Raw genomic sequence first — 19103 nt, forward strand, 5'->3', positions numbered from 1 at the left:
GTAAAATCCGCGAATCTAAATCAATTAAACCAAACAGCATTTATAATCTATTAGTACACCTCTAACACAGCCTCCACATAAATTACTAGAAAATGTAAACAAAAGTTTAAAAAATCCTATTTCAGCACTGTCAAAGAGAAAGTATTACTTAACTGTATTTAAAAAAATCTATATAACACACGTAATGTTACGTACAAGTAATTTTGCTGAATAAGTTTGAAATGTATACTACATGTGCTGCTATTTTATTACTGTTCACTTATAAACTTGCAGTTTATTACAAATATTAACTTCATAAATTTTACTGAACATTTTTAAAACGAAATAACTTTTTCCGAAATTTCATAAGCTGGAAGTGTTAATATTATTCAGATGCATAATATTTTTTGTAAATTTTATAATAGTTACTATTATTAAGGTCCATCGTATATCTACTTGAAAACCAAATCTAGTTTATGTTATTTTTAGAAATATAGTAAATGCAGTTTGGTGTTGTAAATATGGAATGTACATCTCCAGCTTCGAGTACAGAAAATGATGCATGTGGAAAAATATATATATGTATATAATTGACATGGTAAATTATAAATGATTGGAACACACCCCATCACCAAAAATGTACAGAATTTAAATATTAACAGTATAATGTTTATGTTACGACTCTTTTTACAAATACCATTTAACGCTAATATGTTTTTGTCTATTTCAATAATGTACAATCAGATTTAATTAAAGTAAACCTCTTTGTGGCTTAAAGAAATGTACAAAAATAAAAGTATAAACTAGTAATCGTTCTCGTATTGATGTAACAAAGTATACAGCACAATGCTCTATGAAACCAAAAAATTTACTACATACTATTCCATGCGAAAATTGTGTATTCATACAAACTGAAGAAGATAAATCAACCAATTAAGTAAATGTAAAAGGAAAGGCCAATGAAAAATTTAAAAGTATGCAATGATTTATACAAAGAAATTTAATAACTGCTCAACAGATTAAATTATTTTTCTGTAAAAAAAAAAGCTGTAAACTGCTGATCATTTAAATAACATTTTTATGTTTTCAATAAACGTGAAATGAAAAATAATATTCCTTTTATAAAGTTCTTTAAAATGTGATTATCAAGTTAGACTTAACAGATTTTATTAGTTATTGTTTTTCTTCATGCCTATTTTACAAGTTAAATAAATGACTATTATTTTAAGATATTAAATGAATTTTCCATGAATTTGTTTGTCATTGAAATATTGTCGTTACAGGTGCTGAATTTGATTATGAAACTGCTATGGTATCAATAACTGGGCATAGTGTTGCGGAAGTTTCGTAATGACAATATGAACAGTGCTTTTGCATGACAGATTAACTATACAGTTATCACTAACTGAAGAGCTGCTCAGTGGCACGTTCCAAATCCCAATTATATGAAGATAAAGCAACTCTTGCATTGTGTTCTTCAATTCCCATATCTGTTAGTCGCCTTATTTTATCATCTAAATCAGGCATTTTTGCTGGTCCTGTAATTACATTAATGTTTATAGTAAAACAACTATCAATTTTAAAATTAAATCTAAAATTATTAGAACTTATATGTACTTACCACCTGCATATACAAATGTCCAATGTTTGGCAGTTTGACGGAACATTTCTGGATGTTCTTTGTATTGTTTAGCTACAACTGCATCTTGTGGGTCATCTGGTTCTGCAGCAGATAATAAAGCTTGCAATGACAACAATACAGTACGCAAAGTCATAGCTGCAGCCCTGAAAATAAAAATTTCAATTATCCAGTCTGTTTCAAAGAATGAAATTAAAGTGCTTGATCTTATCTGATACAGCTACATACCATTGATCTTTCAATATATCCAAACAAATAGCACCTGTTACTGAAGATATATTAGGGTGCCATATTTTTGTTATGAATCTCACCTATAGAAAAAAAATGTTTACATAATTAGGACTTATAAAATAACTTTTGGAATAATGACAGTATATGAAAATAATTTATAATTTTTTTAATACTAAATTAAAATATACAGATATGCTGCTTTATCTTGTTTTAACTTATATTAATTTTACTTATTTTTTAAATAACATAAAACTGATTCTTTATCATTAACATACATTGATCATATTGACTTACAAAGTGCTTACTTTAGGAGGATTGAAGGGATATGTCTCGGGAACTTTAATCTCGAGTACAAAATTACCTCCCTCATATGGCGTATCGGGTGGACCCGCAATCTCACCTTTTAATTCAGTAAAGCTATCATTTACTAATTCAACTTTAATCGCACATTTTGCAACCTGTAATCAAATTTAAAATTACTGTTGATTAAATAAATTTTTACTATATTTCTTCAGGTTACAGTTAAAATTTTCTTAAGAAATATATCCATACATGTGTGGATATTAGCATAAACAATGTATAAGAAACAAAATTACTCTATGAACAAACGAATGATAAGAAATGTGAAAAATCAATAACATGAAACTGTAATTTTCCACTATTCCATTGCATATGTCAGTACTGTATTAAATTTTATGCTTGTTATTAAAAAAGATTAAACTTGTATCATTCTTTACAATAATATTTTTAGTGGATGCACATACTATATACAATGTACTGTTTCAATGGCATATATTGAATAGTTTTCAGAAACATGTACAAAATATGATGATTGACCCATTTGACATCAATACTTGATAGTAAAATGATGTAACGTCATATACTGATAATTCACACATTGTCAGAACAAAAAGATTGTGATATTCTGACGCAAATGGCTTGTGTATAAACATGTGGAAATATTAAATCAAAACAGATGTTTACATGCATACAGAATGGATCTTCTAGACCAGCGTAAAACTAAAAGATTGTGTCACTGCTCTCAAAAATGGAAAATGCGTGGTACGTACTATTTTTAAAGAACAACTGGTAGAAAATGTACATATAACAGACTAATTATACACTGAACATTAATATAAAAATTGATTTTCTTTGTACAACTCGCATTTTAATTTATCAAAGAATCTGAAGACTGTAGGCAATTTATATATATATCTGTTTTCTTAATTAAAAACAATTAATACAAAATCCTTTTCCATACGATATAAAAGCATTTAATCAATAAAATTCGACAATTTTAAAAGTAGATGACTGTCAAGAATATCATACAACAGGTGCCTATGCTTTGTTCGTAGCGATTTTATCGGCCAATGAATTGCAGCACATTTTTGTCACGCCACACATGAGATTTCTATAGAACGATATCATTAGTCGAATGATGTTGTCCAAAGACTTTAATAGTTCTATTTTGCAAGAAACAAGTAGTACATTTTCAAATCATTTAAAACTATTGTTTACTCACCTCCTCACTCTTTATAACCTCTTTAAATTCGCGTTTGATTCTCTGTGCCGCGATGTTCGCCATAGCTTCCGAATCGGTGGAACGGTCAGCACACTGTCATCGTCATTCGAATAGATTAGTAAAGTTCGCTGAAAGCGTCAACGTACGTAAACGTTTCAGGTAATAATACTCTGATTTACTCTCTCTTTCTACTGAGAAAAACGATCGTTCTAATTCGTGTTCTTTACTAAAATCTTCGCTCACGGACACATCCAATTTATCATTCAATCATCACCGGCGCCACATTGATGAGAAAACTTGACTGTCACCCGCTCGTGTTCACCCTTTTGAATTTCATCTATATTCACGCCGTTCTTCTTAAGGCGCCAACTTGTAAATAGCAAAGATCAATTTTTAATAACTATTTGATTATTTACTTAACTCAAATTTATCCGTCACAACAGCTTAAAAGTACGTAAAATATACGTGAAAATATTTTATATCTGATAAACGAAGGTGAATTTAGTTTACTTCTCATAAAAAAAAGTGTTAAAGGTTATAATTTTTAAGGTGACAAATTCAAATTTCATTACAGAATAATTGTAAATTTATAGTTTCAGTGCGATATGTAAAGAAACAAAAAGTTTAAAATTTTTATTCTTATTGTAATACGTATAATTTGAAGCACTATTACGTTGTACAAAATTAGTAAATCTCTGGAAACGAAAGGTTAAGATTATAATAATTATACAAAAACAGATTAAATAATATTTTGATAGAATTCATAATTTTTAATATCTGACAAAATAAAGTCGTTGATTTTAGTTTATTATTCTCTTAATAAATAAAAAAATGTTTGATAAGAAATGTATTTACGCGGTTAGGTCCAACGTTAAATAGGCGGAGCATAATACAATACGTCATATCCGGTTTTTAGAGCGTTCTCTGATTGGATAGTCTCTTTGTGGTTTCTGTTTAGTGATGCCTGTGTCCCAGCCAGTGCGTGCTAAGAGTTTGTTACGCGCAAACTTGGAAAATTCTCGCGGGCAATTTTTGCAAAGCAGAATGCCAAATATCAAAGTCTTCAGTGGCACATCACATCCAGATTTGGCTCAACGTATCGTCGACAGGCTCGGTATCGACATTGGAAAAGTTGTCACCAAGAAATTTAGCAACCTCGAAACATGGTAATGGTCGCAAATCACCGCTATAACCACGTTATTGTCATTGCATTAAACTTAGGTTCGGACCACGTGTCGCCAGAAATTTCATTTAAGTTTTTTCTTTCTGCCATACATTTCTATAGAGGATAAAGTATTTTTGTCATTTTCGTGTTATCCTTTTCGCGTTTCCATTAATCTATCAACTTTACTAGCCTACAAACAACCCTGTCGCGCAAGGCCGGTTCCCCGTGTGTTGCGAAGCCGCGACGTTTAAGTTGAAGGTCAACTAGTACAATTATTAATACACATTCTAATGATTTTCCATGTTAATATATCTTTATAAGTATGATTACATATATTTAAAGTTGTTTGGTTCGTACACAAGTGATAAGAATATTTATAGCTATGTTTTTATTTGCTTTTAATAAAAAAAATCCTAAGTACAACAAAACTTAAATGGTACATATAAATAAAGGAAATATACTTGCACATGTAGATAATTAACAAAATCTGAAATTGGTTATTTCATTTTTACGTAATCAATGTTAGAATATACATAGCAATATTTATAATGTTATGAATACATAATAATTTGTATTTTTAAAATTCTTTATCAGTGTGGAAATAGGAGAATCAGTACGAGGAGAAGATGTATACATTGTACAAAGTGGAAGCGGAGAAGTAAATGACAATTTGATGGAATTATTGATTATGATCAATGCTTGTAAAATTGCTTCTGCATCTAGAGTAACTGCTGTAATTCCTTGTTTTCCATATGCGAGACAAGATAAGAAGGATAAGGTAGGATATATTAATACAATACTTTTTCCATATTTTTATCTAATGTATGTTATCTATAATACATTAGTAGAAATTTAACAGGAAACTTGAATGTACTTGCATCACAGTTTGTAAAAATAGATTATAAAATTTTATCTAAAGAAAGTTTTTGTTTTTAATATTGTGTTTAATATAAAAAATTTTTTAATTTATATGTTGTGATATTTGTTGTTTGTTTTTCTTGTTATTGATTATAAAATATTTATATCTACAAATTAATGTATGTTCATACAATTTTATATTTTTATTATATATTTTTTCAAAAATATTTCAAGATTTTGTTCTTTATATTGATTAAGGGAATTTAAAAAGAAATTAGAATTTGAACACAAAACTAATGTTATTCAGTTTCGACTACATCATGAAGTGAATATCTAAGAAATTGTGTGAATGTAAGATTCTTACGTAACAAAACAACTTATAGAAACTATGCTTCAATGATTCTAATATTGTAGGTATGTAATAGTTATCTTGTTGATGTATGCCATTAATTAACCTGATTACATTGCTTTGAATATACAAGTAAAGTGAATACTCCTGTAGGAAAATTATAATGTGATACTTTTCATGTAGTTGTATGATATGTAAATTTTTTAATTATCTTTGTAAATATCTATATTTTCTACAGTTGGATGTTTATTATGTGCTTATTTCTCTCAAGTAAGCATTTCTGATGTAATAATCACATGAAGTACGTATTGTTGGTAACTTGTGTGATAGGTTCTGGTTTTAATCTAAATGTATATTTTATATCATCTGTAATCGTATGAGATGAAAATATGGCTCTCGCAATAAAGAGAACACAAGTCATTGAAGGAGTAGTTAAATTTTGTTTTTATATGATATCTTCACAGGGTGGTGATGGAGGTGACAACTCAAATTCTAAGAAACAAATTGTCATGAAGTCAAACGAATGGAAATTCAGGGTAACTTGTAGTGGTCTTTTTTCCTTTCTTACTGTTTAATAGCTTTGCAACCACCAATTGGAATAATGATCATATATGGAATGTTGAACACGAATTTCTTCATCGTATAAAAAATGCTTTTAACTTTTTAGCTTTTATCATTGGGTCTTAGCAAATGGTGTACTCATTTTACAAGATTTTTATTATCTTGTATCTGAATTTTTGCAACAAGTGTACATTTTACATAAATTTAATATTTATATCAAATTATAGATTATAGCACAAATAAATTACAGTTGTAAATATGTACTGCAAGCAGTTTAAATGTACTACATGAATATTTATTGCATGTAAATATACATGCAGAATTGCTCATTTTACAAATGGAACTGCATGAAAGTTATACAGGCACTATTAGCATGCACATCAAAATCAAGGGTACTATACTAAACAGAAAGAATCATTCATCTTACTCATTCTATGGATAATTTAAACAGCGAACATACATTTCATGAAAAAACTCATGAAATTTGCATGAATTAATTTTCCAGGAACATTCATTTTAATTGACATATATACCTGCTGCAATATACCATTTTGTATTTTATACAGCAGTGGTATAAATGGAATAATATATCCAGGAAAAAGTTAACATAGTAGTAAACAATAAATACATTACAGTTAAAGCATCGGATTTAGCAATTATCTAAGGTTATCACAAGATGGATAACCCACATGAATATTGCAAAACTATTATCAGAATTCGTCGAGGGGGGCCTTTCGCTCGTTACTACTACAATATTTACAATCATTGTGTACTAAATATGATTAGGTTTATTAAATTTTCTAGTAAACTAAATTTTTATTATTATTTATTCAAAAGGGTGACAATTGTATGCTACTATGTTACAAAGAAATAAGCACACTAAAAACATATCATTGTAATGAAAATTTTATAAATAAATCAAAAATGAATTATATTATGAAAAATAAATTATATTGTCGAAACGATTTTTATTAAAATATGTTAAATACATATTCTTAAATTTCTGAATACATAGTTGGGTATTTTCAGGATTATCTGCCTGAGCTCTCTACAGTGAGTATAAAAACACGATTGTCGAGTGTAAAGTTTGTAGCTGTAACATGATGAACAATTCAATTTGTAATATTATTTTTAGTTTCTTACAAAACTTTCTTTGTAGGACTAACAAAACTTATCTTTTGTTGCTATATTATACAATGGTACGCCCATAAACGAATGAATGAACTATTTGGTCCAAATATATTGATACCTGAATGAGAGGGCAAAATATTAATATAATAGCATTCTACATACATTCTTAATAATCTACATATACATAATGGGGTATACACCTGTATGTTAAATGGGTACTAATTATTATATTCCTAAGGATAATATCGTCTGAACATACTAATCAAAGAATGCCTGTTTTATTAATGAAATAGTGCTTTAGAAAAAAATGATAAAAATTGTGATTGTGTCGCTCTGATAATAGTACGTTATACTAATAATACAAATAAAAGTATTTTTAAGATGTTAACATTAGCCAGCTTTTGTGAAGTTTATGCTGATCATAGATAAGTTAATGAAGATGACTTACCTGCAGCTACTCCTCCGAGCACAATGCATTTGTTTTTAATAAAGAAAAAAAATAATAAATCAAAAGTATTAATATCAATGTTTTTGTTATAAACTTCATTTATAATTTTAAGCTTGCAGGATTATTTAATCTATTATTTCACATGTCTTTAGATACTCCAAAGACAACATTTAAGATCAAGATGCACTGTGTTCTGTTTTTTTAATATATAAGTTTGATTTATGCTTCATTTACACTTTTGTTGAGTCTAACTGGGGTGCATTTGCAACATACCGTTTTTTCCTTTTTATTTTATATGTATACATGTACAATATATTTTTAATATTTATTTCAGCACATAGCCATTGTATTCATATTTTGTCCCCTCTAAAAAATTAATACTTAAAATTTTTTTTGTGACACTCTTTTTTGATAAAAACTATTTTGAGTTATATATCGACACATTCATTTATTAGGCTTATTATAGCCTTTCAGTGAGCTATACAAATTTTAATAGCAATTTTTTTCAAATTGCAGGATATTTCCGGTTGCAAATGGACTCAAGAGACTCATGTAAATTTATAAAATTGAAATTCATAACTGTGTTTTTTTCAGAGTCGTGCACCTATTTCGGCGAAATTAGTAGCAAACATGCTATCAGTAGCAGGAGCTGATCACATAATTACAATGGATTTGCATGCTAGTCAAATTCAAGGTTTTTTCGACATTCCAGTTGACAATTTATTTGCTGAACCTGCTGTTCTTAAATGGATCAAAGAAAATATTGTTGAATGGCGAAATAGCATTATCGTTTCTCCAGATGCTGGCGGTGCTAAAAGGTAATAAATCATATTGAAAGTTAACTTGAAATATATTTATATAATATTTTGTTTCAATAGGGTAACATCTATCGCCGATCGATTAAATGTTGAATTTGCGCTTATACACAAAGAAAGAAAGAAAGCAAATGAAGTTGCTAGTATGGTATTAGTTGGAGATGTAAAAGATAGAGTTGCTATTCTAGTAGATGATATGGCTGATACTTGTGGCACTATATGTCACGCGGCTGAAAAACTTCTGGAAGCCGGAGCAACGAAAGTATATGCAATTTTAACACATGGAATCTTTAGTGGTCCGGCTATTAGCAGAATTAATAATGCATGCTTTGAAGCTGTGGTAGTTACAAATACTATTCCTCAAGATGGTCATATGAAGGATTGCCCAAAGATACAAGTAAGTATTTTATATTAAATTGTGTATAGTCTTCAGTGAGAAAGAATATTTTTGTATGTTTTAGTGTATCGATGTATCGATGATGTTTGCTGAGGCTGTAAGGCGGACTCACAATGGTGAATCCGTATCGTACCTGTTTTCAAATGTACCGTATTAGATAAACATTTTCCTAACAATGACCTCTGTCAAACCATGTAAGGAGAATGTAATCTTTTTACATCTCTTATTTTTAGTTTAGTTTAATCCGTTTGCCTATAAGCGCAAACTTGGGATCAATACTAATGTCCCAGTTTTTTAATTTGAAAACTATACATACTCCTTTCTTTGATAGATGATGTGTGTAGAAAATGAGACTTTAGATGGATAAATCATACTGTACTGTCCATTTAAAAGAAAAAAAGAAAAAATATAAGTTGATAACTAATAGATGCCATCAATTAGCTTCAGAGTAAAATCCGTTAAAAGTAATTGAATTGTCGCTAGGCTGCTATTTATTATGCAGAATACATTGTTATTTTGTTTAGGATACAGATATCGCATTGTTTGACCCAAATTGTGCATTGTTAGAGAAACATCTGTTACTTTCATATACAATGCTACTACATTAATCCTAACAATGGTACATAACTCGGAGACAAAGTATCGCGATGAATACGTGAAGGAATTCGGGCAGTATCACTATATTATTAGTAGCATATCTCATTTTTTACAGTCAAATATATAAAAATTTGCAACATCTGTGAATATTTTTCAAGTGGTATTACAAAGCGTCGAAAAAAAACTAGCTTTTTACAATTCTAATATGATACTGTTTATTAGATTATATACAATGGAATAATAATGTCAGAAAGACATTATATTTTTTTCATGTTTTACTATCACAATTTTTAAGAAAGGCCGCTATTTATATAAACATAATTATAATTGACAAAACAATTATATTTCCTCGTATAATAAATGAATGACTTCGGTGTCATCTACTCAGTTAGCTTTGGACCAATATAACATGAAAATACAAGTCAATACAAACACAGCATTCTTCATATGTAAATTTCTCTTAATTCGATAAAAAGTGCCACCTGTTAATACACTGGGTATTACAATAAATATCTCTATAAATTATATAATTTTAATTCTTTATTGCTATGATGAAAAATTTATATACACGATGAAATCTATGTATAATGATAATTTAAATGCTATAATTACAATTTGTTATTTCATAATTAATTGTTAAGAATTATTCTTTTCAAGCTTATATTGCGTATGAAACGTAATTGAAACAAAACGAGTATAACTGCTTCAAGTATGAAGTTTATAATCTTGTTTAATTTTTATTAATAACTATAACATATTGACATATAGTCTATATGTTGCACCATAATACTCAAATACTATTGTATTTTATTGAATTGTATCACTAATAATTAATGTTTATTATATTGTAATTAAAAGAAAGTATAAACAGGTCAGTTATAAACAATGATGTAACTATATCAAATACCATGTTTCTCGACTGCGATCAAAGTATTTTGTTAAAATAACAATGTATGTAATTAAGATCTTACAAATTGTATAACACAATACGAAGGTGTACCTTAATCCATAATTTAATTTATAGTATTATGTGCAGCAATTTATTGAAACTAAAACTGTGTAAATTTTATATTATGAAATACACAGTACATGGGATTCCTATTTGTTTAAACATATTTGTGAGTAAATTTTTAAAATGTTATGAACGAAAATTGTATTTAAGTACAAAAAGTTTCTATTTACATACTATTTTATATAAATAATACTACAGTGATTATAATGTTTCTACATTTATAAAGAAAAAATTATATGTCAAAAATTTAATTTCGACGCTTTTTTAACACTAACATAAATCGATAATATTTGAAAATGTGCATTATGATCTTCATTTGTTCAAATAAAACTGTACCTATTATAAAATAGTACCTCATTTGTAGAAATTCATAAAAATATATAAATAAATAATTTAAACTGCCAATATCTCAATATTGCGTATGTAAGAATTATAACTAGAAAACTTACTGCTATATATCTTACTTTCTTTATAATTTACAATGACCAGGTGGCAATGTTATGTCGAATACTACTGGTGGATTACTTGGTAAATAGTTTAAATCACATGTTGATGCGTTTACATATATTATTTTCCCATCAGATGAAATACCATACCCTGTAATGACGGAAATATATATTTTATTGTGTAAAACAAAACAAACTTGTACAATGTACCTTCATGTATATGACCAAAAACATGATATTTCGGCTTGACTCGATTTTGAACAGTAGAAAGTAATTCCACACATCCAGCTCGTACACCGCTACAGCACAGATCTCCGTGTCCTACAGGAGGTGTATGTGTTATAAGGATATCTGTGTCTGTTGGTATCATGTCCCATTTTGAAAGGCATGGTGCTCCTCGAGGTACATTAAATGCCCATTTACAAAATTCTGGTTGCCTAAATTGTAAAGAAAATTTGTTTAGAGTAGTAAATCTTACGTTTGAAATAGTATTCTACAAATATTGTCCACTGCATTATTCTTTTATATGTTATTCACCCATATTTTTCGTTGTTATATGATAGTACTGGATACAACATCATGCTAGATCATAAATTCACACATAAATATTTACCATGGTGTACCATATATTTTTATTCCATGTATAACAATTTCAGAATCTTCTAAGTAGGTACAATTTGTCAAATAATCTTTAACATTAGTGGTCTGTATCGCTTCTGCAAGAGTGTCTTTAGACATTCCCAATGTGGGTATATTGTCAAGAATACTGGTCCCTGTATGTTTTTGACGATCCCCACTAGTGTGTAAGGAAAAAGGATTGGTAAATGTAGGATCAAAGCTAAGCTCATGGTTGCCAGCAATAACAATCTTATACTTATGTGGTAAATTGCCTGCAACAAAATACCTTAAGATATATATTAATATAAAAAAATATATGGAATAAACATGTATGTTTTATTTTACCAATCCAATTGTTAAACTCTATGACTTCTTGTAAGCTACCACATTTTGTAAAATCTCCAGCATGAATAAAGACATCTCCTAGTGGTATATCAAATTTTATAAATGGAGTTAATGAATGAGTATCACTCATACAAACAACACGAAGCTGTAATGCAATGAAATATTATAAACAATTATTTTCTATTTGAGAGTTTCTGTCACTGAATGAATGGACATACTGTTGCTTTTAGGTTAGATTTAAATGTATGTTCAAGAATGATAAAATTAGAAATAATTTGATCATTTTACCTTATCATTTGGTGCATCAGTAGTTGGCAGTTTAGCATTTATTTTAATAACTTTTTGCTGTTGTGATAATTCACGCCAAGCTGCTGTAGGATTAGCTGTTAATGGATGAATCTCTATGTTCATGCTGAAGAGATTGTGATACTCGGTTGTCAATTTTATTGTTGTTATGATAAAAACTTAAAATTAGTAAGTTTGTATACAACTGTTTTGCTACATACATAAGATCAACTTCATTTTGCACTTTTCATTTAGAAATATTCATAAATTTAACGTCAAAAATAAATCTGAAGTAGCTTATGAATTTACTTCTTTATTCCGCTTGGGTAATTAGTTTTTATTGCACACGATATTATTATATTCTGTTTAACACAATAATTCTTATGTATCAATTATTTCAGTTGTTAGTATGACAAATAAATTCGTTGCAAATAATTAAATATTGAAGGACCACTCCAAATTTTCGCGCCCAGGCATGAACTAATATGTTCGAATTTTGAACAGATATGTTGGCTCGATCTAAAAATTGTTATGAAATATTGATTAATGTTATGCTTTAGATAGTCTTAACTGTTTAAAATATCTAAGATAAAATGCATAATTTACTCATAAAAAATAATAATTATTTTAATAAAATGAGTGATACAAATAGAAATGACCAATCAGCTGTTCACCTGCAAGTATTCATATTTAATTATTTGTACATACCATTTACTATGTAAATAATATGTCGAATGCATATTGTTATCTTTCTTAGAAAGTTTAAATAATCATTTCAACAGTTGGACAACGTCAATTGTACTTTGATCTGCATTAATTTAATATAAATGTACTTTGGCCTTTATTTGTAATCTGTACTGGCAACAAATAGGATTTTGGATTTTTGAAGATTACAGATAAATTAAGTGCTTAATATAAGAAATTGTCAATTATCTATTATTTTAAAAACAGTTGTATCGTTGTCACTGTTAAGTTAAAGAATACTTTTTGTAACATAATAGAAATAAAAGGTGCCAAAATGTTTTCACGTCTGGTAAGTTATTTCTCAAATAAAAGATTTAGGAAATAATATTTAAAATATATAGATAAATATGTGGAACTAATGTCAAGTAATCTATATTAAAGAATTATACTAATATTGTAATATATAAATATTAGGTATTTAAGAAAGTGACACAGCAAAAAATAGTGCGAGCATTTTCATCTGATATTGCCACAGGATATAATTTTGGTTAGTATAATGTATAAAAATATAGCAATATTACTGAATATTATTAAAATGTTATATTTGATGTTTTTGTTCATATGTAAATAACGTTCATTTTTTTGTGATTTTTACTTTAGAATTAAATGAAACACAAAGGGAAATGCAAGAATTGGCACGAAAATTTACGAAAGAAGAAATTATTCCAGTAGCTGCTGAACATGATAGAACAGGAAAATATCCATGGGATATTATTAAAAAAGCATGGAGTTTAGGACTCTTAAACAAAGCTATACCTCAACATTGCGGTATAATTACAAATTTATATAACTTGAATGTAAAATGAAATTTGAAAAACATATATCATAGATAGACAAATTATTATTGTAGGAGGAATGGAAGTTGGTACTTTTGATGGCTGTTTAGTTGCAGAAGAATTTGCTTATGGTTGTACAGGAATATCAACTGCATTGGAAGGATCAGGATTAGGTGTAAGTTGTATTATAAGCAATTTTTATGTATATAAAATACAAACTGTAACTTGAAAATTTTTTTAATGAATTGTATGTAGCAAGCACCAGTAATTGCATTTGGAACAAAAGAACAACAAAAGAAATATCTTGGAAGACTCATTGAAGAACCACTTGTTGCTGTAAGATAAACAAAGTTCTTAACACATATTTGAAATAGTTTAACATATTTACACTCTATAAATTTTAGGCCTATTGTGTTACTGAACCTGCAGCTGGTTCAGATGTAGCAGGAATTAAAACAAGAGCTGAAAAGAAAGGAAAAGAATGGATTCTTAATGGCACAAAAATGTGGATAACTAATGGCGGTGTAGCTAATTGGTACAAATAATTACTTATAATATTATTTATTATTATCTTGTTATACATTATACATAAAAAATAAATTTTGTATAGGTATTTCGTTTTGGCAAGGTCAAATCCTGATCCAAAAGTGCCAGCTGGTAAAGCTTTTACAGCTTTCATTGTCGAACGCGAAAGCGAAGGTTTAACACCGGGTCGTAAAGTAAATTTTATTACTCTTGACATTATTGTACCGAAACTGATATTACTTCACCTTTTAATATCGACTAAATTTACTTAGGAAATAAATATGGGTCAGAGAGCTTCTGACACTCGAATGATAACATTTGAAGATGTCCGTGTTCCAGAAGAAAATGTTTTAGGCAAGGAAGGTGAAGGATTTAAAATCGCTATGAGAACGTTCGATAAAACTAGACCAATGGTACACTAGATGTAATACCCATACCGTAAAAGGAAACACGAGACTGGTGTCTGAATTTTGGTTTTTGTAGGTTGCAGCCGGATCTGTTGGTTTAGCTCAAAGAGCATTAGACGAAGCTACAAAATATGCATTAGAACGTAAAACTTTTGATAGAGTAATAGCTGAACATCAAGCTGTAGCGTTTATGCTTGCCGACATGTCAATCGGAGTCGAGACAGCTAGACTTGCGTGGATGAAGTCAGCTTGGGCTGCCGATAATAATCTGCCAACAGCCACAGCACTTGCTAGCGTTGCAAAATGTTATGGTGGCGATGTCGCTAATAAATGTGCAACGGATGCAGTACAAGTATATAATCGTTTATTATAAATCGTGCTTCTGATTAACAAAATTTTTAACAATTTCATATACTTTAAATTGTTGTTTACAGATTTTTGGCGGTGCAGGATTCAACACTGAATATCCTGTAGAAAAATTAATGCGAGATGCAAAAATTTATCAGATCTATGAGGGCACTGCTCAAATTCAAAGACTTATAATCTCGCGTCATTTACTTAACCAGGCTAAACAAAAAGCTGCGTAATTGGCTGTGTATGCTGTATTGCATCATCATTATGTACAGAGGTAGTTGTCTTTACATAAACTTTCATATTTTTTTATGCCCTTTTATACCTACATTTAACCGATTTCAGCACTCACGTTGCCTTTAAAAAGTATTTCGTATACGCATATACTCTGTTCTAATCCGTATATACAATATATATTTTTTATAACACTTTGTATGGTTGTTGTTAAAAATTAAAATTTTACAAAAATCGTTAACTCCACGTTGCGTTTTTACTTTATTACGTATTTTTATTAAACGACATGGATATTAAGGGAAGATAGATCAAATACGTTGTTTCGATATTTTGAATTTCGCGCCTTCGGATGTTAGATAGCGCTGCAAACGTTATCCGAAAGCGTTAGTCAAGTGTATTGTACAATGAAAAGAGATTACATCGCATTATGTCCGTCAGGTCATAGTTTTTACACGGTTATATTTGGTGAAGTCGTGCGTGACGAGTTATGCAACATTTGGTGTAAAAGCGCCCCATAATAAGACGACCAGATATTGTGACACCTGACCTACTTAGACAGTATCGTCGTATTTAAGACAGTGGTAAATTGACAGCGTTCGTAACACGAAAAACGCATTTGACAGCCTTTCAATTTGCAGGTTCTAAATGCCTGCTAACACGAGAGAACAGGGAAATCTTTCGGAAATTGCGTCTTTCCGTGATACATTATTGGAACACAGTGCCGTGACTAGTAAACCTTGGTACCCATATAAGACCACGCTCGATACGTTCCATCTTTCAAATTACTTTTCCTTTTGTCACTGTTCATTGCCGGAAAATTAAAGTAAAAATTATCTGATTATTTCGGTGTTCGAGATTTCGTTTCGAGCATGCAAATATGTTTGGCTGTTCTCTTTCTAGGTCGCGTGGCATTTACGGGACGGGTATACTCATATTTTCCCTTTCGTTACCCACTGACGTGCCCGTGAACGTAATATCGGGCGCAATATAATTCATCAATAGTTTGTTCGCGTTAGCTGTATTCAAATTGTTACAAAAACAGGAATTTAATTTTGTATTTTGAAATAGTCGATTAATTTTACATTTGCGTATTTAATTAGTCCGTAACATTGCACCTTGCAATCAGTGTACCTAACTTGAATCATAATCATGCAACGCGTTAAAATTGAATCGATCAACTGTTCGATAAATTAACGAAATGAAATTCATTTTTCGCAGATCATAAAGACACAAGTCATCCGCTACACTTTGAAAATTAATCGAAACATCGTCGACTAACATCATCGATCGTAATAAAGAAAGGAGATAGGAGACGTGAAATAAATTCTCAGCATCGTTCTACGACGCATGATTTTTTAATTTTACGAACCCGTTCGTAACAACACATCGATCAATCGAAGCTGCCGTTTGAAATCGACGCCGCGAGCAAACGTCGCGACGAGATAAAATTCAAAAAGAGGATTAACGGAAGAAGATCGATAGATGGTAGACCGCGATGGCAAGAACGAGGCGTCGATTATCGAGAAACGTGTTTTCGGTGGTCGGTAGTGACAGAACGGATAGGTCGCGGGCACTAACGCGGAGCATACGACCCTGTAACTCGTGCTGTCAGAGCGCAACGGTGCGCCGGACGCTCGCTTGACTAAGGGAGTGCCCGTCCCGATGCAAAGTGTAAGTGAAGTGGCCTACAGACCTACATTTGTCTAACGTTCGATTTTTTTCGAGCCGGCGGACAGGAGGTTAATAATCCGCGCGGGGCTCATTTTTCCGCGGGCGTGTGTGATGTCGCTGTTGTGTGATATACCGATGTTCGGTTGAAAGAGACGGTGTAGTTTCGGTACGCTCAGACGGCGCTGGCCGGCGCGGGGAGCGTAGTAGTAAAAAGAGAGAAGGATAGCAAGAGCGTGCGCACACGAGGAGGAACAGAGAGAGAAAGAGAGGGAAAACAGGGAGAGAAGGAGAGACAGAAGGAACAAGACCGAGCGCGCGCTTCTGTCGACTAGACAGAGAGAAAAGGAAAGAAGACAGACAGATAGATAGACGGGGGTAAGAGAAAGAGAGAGAGAGATAGCGCGAGGGTGCGTAAGAGAGTGTAGGTGTTTTGGAGAGAAGTGCGTGCGCTCGGGGACGACGTGCAGGAGGAGGGACCCCCGTCTGTCTGTCTGCTGGAATGCACGAGGGCCGAATGGCTACGGGGACAGGGGAAGGTGGGGGCCACACGGCCCTCGAGAACACCACCGCGACGGCCCTTACGGAATCATCGTCATCCTCCTCCTCCTCGGTACCGAACATCCTGACGGAAAACAACACCGTGGCTAATCCGCCTTTGACCGAACCTCAACAGCAGCCGAACCTTCATCAGGTACAGCAGCAGCAACAGCAGCAGCATCAGCAACAGGCTCAGCAACAGCACTCGCGGCCACGGGTTAACTTAGTCACCGATCTGCCAGCGAGCGATGCCTCAGGTAACCTCAAACACTAGTTTCTATGCTCTCGCGTTCTTTGTTGTCGTGGTATACCGCTCTTGCCAAAGTCCCTTCTTCTTTCTTCTGCTTTGCCCTCCTCTTTGCTTCACTCTCGTTCTTTGCCGTTTCTCCTTCTCGCTTTCGCTTTCGCTTTCGACCATCTCCCTCTCGCTTTGTGCGTGCAGTCTCTCTCGTCCTTTCCTTTTCTCGCCAACGCGTACACGCTGTATGCGTCCCCTCTCTTTCTCGCTTTCGCCCGTTCTCTCTCTTTCGTCGTCTCGTTTGCTCGCCTACCCGTTCCACTCATTTGCCCGCGAGCTCTCGCGACTCTGTCCACTTCCGAAGTTACAGGTACACACGGATCTCGTTCTCCGGTTGCAGGCATTACGCGGTTTACTCTTAGACTTTATAATTTCCTACGCTCCCTGTTGCGACCGTTTCTTTTCCTTACATCGATTCACCGGGAATAGCGGTATTAGAGATGGAAAGAGAACTATTAACGTCTTGACTTTATCGCGACCGGTCGTTAATAAAACGCGTAGAAATGAGTCTCATTCATCGATGCTCATTCTTAACGAGCTACTCGTGCGCTGGCAATGTTTATCGATACGCACGGCGGGAAAACTTGAACTATTGAGTTGTCAGAAAAATTCGATATCGAAGTCTTATAAACGACTTGTACACATATTCTGTAATACCTATACTTTTTAAGTGGCATACTGCATTTCTCAAGTTTGATGTTCCCTTATCAAAATGATAAACCTATTCAAGTACGGGCCAATAGCGATATGTCACCTGACTATGCACAACGAATGGGAATCTAAGGGTGACTTAAGACAAAATGCTTAAACCCATACTCGCATAACGATCGTTGTTTACCTTAAAACGTTAAGAACAACGGAGATTCGCGACGAGAGTCGCTTGATGGGAGTCGAAATGGTCGTTTACATCGGAGGTTCGCGCGATAACAGGCACACGAACGATGAAGCCAGATAATGATCTCGAGACACGCGTTATTTCGCGCGCGATAAAATCGAACGCGGTGCCAAGGAATCGGCGGGGGTGCGCTGTCTATGCGATTCTTGGAGCGTCGGCCGTGTCGCGCGCCACGGTACGCGCAACAGGCGTTTCGCCGCGAATTCCAAAGCGAAGATGCAAACGGAGCCTCCCGCTGGCCATCCCGCTGCCTCGGATTTAGAACAG

At 32.1% G+C, this 19103-nt stretch overlaps 5 protein-coding genes across 13 annotated transcripts in view; 3 read left to right on the forward strand and 2 right to left on the reverse strand.

Annotated features, from left to right (window-relative positions):
- Positions 1-1129: 1129 nt before the first annotated feature.
- Ubc4 (ubiquitin conjugating enzyme 4) lies at positions 1130-3510 on the reverse strand. The gene is made up of 5 exons (XM_003702056.3): positions 3372-3510; positions 2155-2307; positions 1847-1929; positions 1601-1764; positions 1130-1517 (listed from the first exon to the last, which is right to left on the reverse strand). The coding sequence occupies exons 1-5, from the start codon at positions 3432-3434 to the stop codon at positions 1381-1383; spliced, it is 600 nt and encodes a 199-aa protein (XP_003702104.1). The 5' UTR covers positions 3435-3510; the 3' UTR covers positions 1130-1380.
- On the forward strand, positions 2757-10807 carry Prps (phosphoribosyl pyrophosphate synthetase). Of its 4 annotated transcripts, none has more exons than XM_076529838.1 (7): positions 2757-2911; positions 4330-4537; positions 5131-5314; positions 6208-6279; positions 8478-8701; positions 8762-9095; positions 9160-10807. In XM_076529838.1, exons 1-7 carry the CDS (start codon positions 2845-2847, stop codon positions 9250-9252), a joined length of 1182 nt encoding a protein of 393 aa, XP_076385953.1. In that variant the 5' UTR covers positions 2757-2844; the 3' UTR covers positions 9253-10807. The 4 variants fall into 4 exon arrangements, with proteins under 4 accessions (XP_076385953.1, XP_076385954.1, XP_003702105.2 ...); XM_076529839.1 differs by lacking the exon at positions 6208-6279 and adding an exon at positions 7334-7357; XM_076529840.1 differs by lacking the exon at positions 2757-2911 and adding an exon at positions 3390-3530.
- On the reverse strand, positions 9232-12947 carry LOC100881269 (metallophosphoesterase domain-containing protein 1). Its single transcript, XM_003702153.3, has 5 exons — positions 12402-12947; positions 12114-12258; positions 11764-12040; positions 11361-11587; positions 9232-11301 (listed from the first exon to the last, which is right to left on the reverse strand). Exons 1-5 carry the CDS (start codon positions 12522-12524, stop codon positions 11174-11176), a joined length of 900 nt encoding a protein of 299 aa, XP_003702201.1. The 5' UTR covers positions 12525-12947; the 3' UTR covers positions 9232-11173.
- A 297-nt stretch (positions 12948-13244) lies between these two features.
- Positions 13245-15681, forward strand: Mcad (Medium-chain acyl-CoA dehydrogenase). Of its 2 annotated transcripts, XM_012282773.2 has the most exons (11): positions 13245-13431; positions 13557-13629; positions 13743-13910; positions 13993-14093; positions 14174-14254; positions 14323-14453; positions 14529-14637; positions 14716-14856; positions 14927-15202; positions 15285-15478; positions 15547-15681. In XM_012282773.2, exons 1-10 carry the CDS (start codon positions 13417-13419, stop codon positions 15435-15437), a joined length of 1248 nt encoding a protein of 415 aa, XP_012138163.1. In that variant the 5' UTR covers positions 13245-13416; the 3' UTR covers positions 15438-15478; positions 15547-15681. The 2 variants fall into 2 exon arrangements, with proteins under 2 accessions (XP_012138163.1, XP_003702202.1); XM_003702154.3 differs by having other exon boundaries at positions 13246-13431; positions 15285-15681.
- Positions 15682-15766: 85 nt separating this feature from the next.
- ftz-f1 (ftz transcription factor 1) overlaps positions 15767-19103 on the forward strand; it is a 90288-nt gene continuing 86951 nt past the window's right edge. Inside the window, exons 1-3 of one of the 5 annotated variants that reach the window (XM_076529832.1) lie at positions 15767-16016; positions 16074-16175; positions 16654-17900. In XM_076529832.1, the coding sequence (XP_076385947.1) occupies positions 17606-17900 (295 nt within the window). In that variant the 5' untranslated portion in view covers positions 15767-16016; positions 16074-16175; positions 16654-17605. Of the gene's footprint in view, positions 17901-19103 lie in introns of all 5 variants that reach the window. The other 4 variants (XM_076529830.1, XM_076529831.1, XM_076529829.1 and 1 more) reach the window with 4 other exon arrangements.

The sequence above is a fragment of the Megachile rotundata genome, chromosome 3 (assembly GCF_050947335.1).
Source record: "Megachile rotundata isolate GNS110a chromosome 3, iyMegRotu1, whole genome shotgun sequence".
In the NCBI taxonomy this organism is placed as follows: domain Eukaryota; kingdom Metazoa; phylum Arthropoda; class Insecta; order Hymenoptera; family Megachilidae; genus Megachile; species Megachile rotundata.